We start from the raw sequence: 4,464 nt of genomic DNA on the forward strand, positions 1-4,464 counted from the left end.
CCACAGGCACTCGGTAAAGACCAAAAAACACTCGGCAAAAGCTTTGCCGAGTGTAACACTCAACAAACAACAAACGGCATCTACAGTGTCGGCAAACGTCTCTTTGCCGAGTGTTTTCTATCGGGCAATCGGCAAATACTTTGCCAAGAGCTGAAACCGATGCTCGGCGAAAAAAAGTAACGCGATGGCGCGGAGACGGTCATGGCGTGTTTGCCGAGTGTCCCGGACCTGACACTCGGCAAACCTGAATTCTTTTCCGAGTGTCCAATATCTGACACTCGGCAAACATGTCTTCTTTGCCGAGCGTCAAATCCCGGGCATATAGTAGTGTGATATGTGATATATATCTGACACTCGGCAAACATGTACCGATATTTTTCTTTACTGAAGAATCAACATCTCAACTACTTCACCTTATACTCTAACTGGTATGTACACATTTTTGTGGCCTTTTTCCTGTTAACCTATAGTAGTGTGATATGTGATATATATAACTACTACATGCATGGTCTCTTTTTTCTCGCCTTTGCTACAAAATCAGAGACATTTATCACTGATGTTTTCACATCAGGACATAATATAATAACTGATGCGTTTTTCCAGTGCCTCAGATGATTGTTTACCCACGTCTCTAATTTGCAGTTCTTACATAGTGGTTGGCATGTCATCTAATCCATTTGACATCTGCTACCTATGCCATTTTTATGTGATATCTGTTGAGAAGCAGTAGCCATATCATTTATAATAATTCGCCATGCACACTTGTAGTTAATTGTCACCTATTTTTTTCAGTATTCTGTACCTTGAGCTAGAAAAAAATTAACTGCTGCATGTGTTTCTTTTTTCTTGGCTTGCTTCACTGAATACTTCGCAACATGGTGTTAACAGGTCTTAGCCATTGATAAGCTTCTAATTCGTGCCGCTTGAGATCCTACTGCAGAAGCTACGATTTTTTATTAATCGGTATGTCTCTTTTCTGCCTTTATTTTCCACCTTATTAAGCTAGTAGGGCCATATCCATCGATAGCTGCTAGCTGCATGGTTTCCTTTTACACTTGGATCACTAAATTATTAAATAATGGTGTTATCGCAGGTTAATCTGGTACTCCGTGCTATTCTTGTAGCATTGTCCGGCAGAAGCTACAATTATTATTTCCCCAGGAATACCATACGATTTCAATTCACTGAAACAAGTTAGCCATGCCATATACCCATGCTGCACTATCAGAAACAGTATAATTGCCGAGTGCCTGAGTGTTTGCCGAGTATATTCCATCGGGCACTCGGCAAATATCCTATTTACCGAGTTTACTGTTTTCTTTCTTTGGTCCATATATATACTGATCTTTTTAATTTCCACCTTTTTATATCATTTTTTCTCTAGTTTTCCTCATCCTATGTCATCTTCATGTACCGTGCCTAATGACATGTCATTATTTTAAGTATGTCGAAAGGTATGCTATTTACTGCATATAGGATATATAGTATCAATGCATTGGCTGAACTGTGGTACGGTATGGTGGTCAGTTGTTAAAATACTTTGTGAGCTATACACTGTACAATCTACTATACTATCTGTCAATTATTATCGATCACTCATGTATAGATGATTACAAAAATTTATACTCAGCATGTGGAGTGTCCTCTGCCCTTAATTACTTTAATAAACTGCACAGCTAAAAGGTCTGCATTTATTTGGGAAAGAGACAAATTCAGAAGATTATGCAAATTTTTTAGCATGAATATATGAGCTTAAAACCTTAATTCGTTGTGCATGTATATGAAAAATATTCAATGGATAACCATAGTGTCTTTCATTTAAAATACCAAAGTATTATTTCTAGTATTAATAGAACAGACAATGTAGTCAACTGTTTCATGTGGAAAATATGGCTTCTTTCTTTCTAGCTTACCTTTGAATATATTGTTTTACTAAAATTTCTTTTTATCACTCCGTTAGTTGTGCACTACTATTCTTCGTTCCTCCTTATACTGTTCTAAGGTCGCGTCTTCAATTACTAAGAATCGTTTCTTTTGGATATTTCAGAGCCAGATGCACTAAAGATTCTTTTGGCATAATATTGTTTGAGAAACGGGAACGATATATTGCATCAGACAGCACTTTTTCTGGTGCACTTTCAACTCATCCTGATAAAAATTGTTTGGTTGGTGCTCACGAAGCATTCAAGTTGGTGGTTGAAGCACATTCTGTCCTATCGGATCCAGCAAAGCGAACTAAACATGACTTCAAAAGGAAGAATGGATCTAGTACAACATTTTAGACCAAATGCCCACATTGTGAATGTCAGTTCCAGTACATCAAAAAAGTCCTGAACCACAGGCTCGTCTGTCAGACATGCAACAAGATATTCACTGCATACCGTATAGAGGATCAGGAACCCATACCAGCAAAACAAACTGATCATTATTTGGTTGTTGGGATGGGGTTGTGGGTGCCTCAGTTCCTTCTTATATCTGCTTATTTCAGACATCCAGATTACAGGGGAAACTATGTCGAACATTTGAATAAATTCTTGTCTTAGTGATTGTTAGGAAATGTTTGGTAGCCTCTAGTTAAATAAACAACTGGGCTGTTACATGAGTAGCGCCACAGATCTCACGCCCACGGTGTGCCCTTGTTGGAGGTAAATCAGTTCTTAGTAGTTCCATATTTGTTTATTCCGATATATTGAGTAACATTACATTCTGCATAAATTGCATAGCATAATGAAACATGGTATGCTGCTCTTTAAACCAAGAGCACTTGCTTAATAGGATGCATGCCCATCGGTCATGATGGCACCATGTGTTGCTGTTTTAGTTGGGTAAGACGGCTCCATTGCAATGCCACAGAGCCCTTGCGAGTCCGAGATGCCTCGTTGCATTCTGATATAGCCCCTCTCACCCCAGTCCTCGCCCCAGGAGTTCTTCACTATCCAATATTTAGTGCCATCTCGAGTTGTACCGTACCCAACAGCGGCGACTCCATGGTCTAGGTCCGTCCCACAGCTTCCAGTGAAGACACCCTGAGAGGAGGCACCAAGAGCAGCCATGAGTGCGTGCACAGTTTTGATTGAACCGATATGTTACTGTTTCTAAAAGCAAATTAGATAGTAAAAAATGTTCCAAGTACATGATCTAGTAAGTAAAATGTTTTCAGACCTCTGAGTAGAACTGGAAATCTTGGCCGCTAGCCTCAATTGCAATGGCCACTGGCTGGTTTGCGACCGCTTTCTGTAGAGCATCTTCATTGTTAGCAGGGACATCCTCATATCCATCTATTTTCACGTCATGGGATCGTTCCTCCAATAATGCGATCGATGCACAAAATTTTTTGTTAGTTTGGGTTAATAATATAATGTTTACATTCCCATTTCAAGAATCATAAAAAGAAGCGTTTTAACCGCATACTTTTGCCTTGTTACAGCTCCTCTGCTCGGCAAGATACGGATAGTTGGACTCGGTAGTGATCCCTCCGTTCCTCTTGATGTACTGGAACGCGTAGTCCATGAGGCCACCGTTGCAGCCTTGGTTGTCGACGTCGTCGCAGTCCATGAGCTCCTGCTCCGACAGCGACACCAGCTTCCCGGTCCTGATCTTGTTTATGCCCTCCACAGCCGCGATGGTCGAGAACGCCCAGCAGCTCCCTTCAACAACAAGTACATACACACTGTGTTAGTTGTGAAGAAGGAGCTGATGGAAACATATCGCACTGTGTTTTTTTGTGATTTCATACCGCACTGGCCTTGGTCCTTGATACCGGTGACCGCGCCCCGCTGACGCCAGTCCACGGCCGGCGGCAGGTTCCCGGCTTCGGCATACATGAAGCTCCCCTGGCCGTGGCTTCTCCCGCCGCTCAGGGCGCGGTGGTGCCGCGTCCTGGAGCCGGCGTACGTCCACCGGAACTCGTCCATGGTCATGTCCGCGAACTTGTTCAGAGCCAGCCTGAACGGCCGGTCCTTCTTGTTCGCCTCGTGGATGTACCGCACGTTCTCCTTGAACACGTTGAACCGCCGCGCCTTGTCGTCGTGTTCCTGCAAGCCTGGGCCCGACACCATGTAGTGGCTGCGCCACTGCTCGTACAGCGCTCGCAGGCTCTCCTCCGACGCCAGGTCCTGCTCTGTGAACGGGATGCCGGCCCGTGCTGGCGGAGCCAGCGTGAGCAGCGCCAACACTGCAGCAAGCACGAAGCACCTCAACATGGTGCTGAGTAGTTTGTTCAGACCAGCTGCGAGGTGGATCGTGTGCATGCAATCTGAAGCAACGAGCATGTGCTATATATAGACAGCTAGGACACCAATATAGTGAGACTCCTGAGGTAGGACATGCATTATCATGCGGCCATTAGTTGAGGAGTGTGGGTGAAGCTGACGGGTATTGGAGATGATGGGCGGTAGGAGATGGCGGGAAGGAAGAGAAGAACTTTCTGAGGTTGGGCCGGGATAAGCTCAGGAATAAATGCAA

The 4,464-nt window shown here is 43.6% G+C and overlaps 1 protein-coding gene across 1 annotated transcript; it reads right to left on the reverse strand.

Moving 5' to 3' along the window:
* Positions 1-2,680: 2,680 nt before the first annotated feature.
* Positions 2,681-4,228, reverse strand: LOC136485214 (cysteine endopeptidase RepA-like). The gene is made up of 4 exons (XM_066482137.1): positions 3,737-4,228; positions 3,412-3,647; positions 3,163-3,303; positions 2,681-3,026 (listed from the first exon to the last, which is right to left on the reverse strand). Exons 1-4 carry the CDS (start codon positions 4,200-4,202, stop codon positions 2,769-2,771), a joined length of 1,101 nt encoding a protein of 366 aa, XP_066338234.1. The 5' UTR covers positions 4,203-4,228; the 3' UTR covers positions 2,681-2,768.
* Positions 4,229-4,464: the final 236 nt, after the last annotated feature.

This window comes from Miscanthus floridulus, chromosome 10 (assembly GCF_019320115.1).
Source record: "Miscanthus floridulus cultivar M001 chromosome 10, ASM1932011v1, whole genome shotgun sequence".
NCBI classification, from domain to species: domain Eukaryota; kingdom Viridiplantae; phylum Streptophyta; class Magnoliopsida; order Poales; family Poaceae; genus Miscanthus; species Miscanthus floridulus.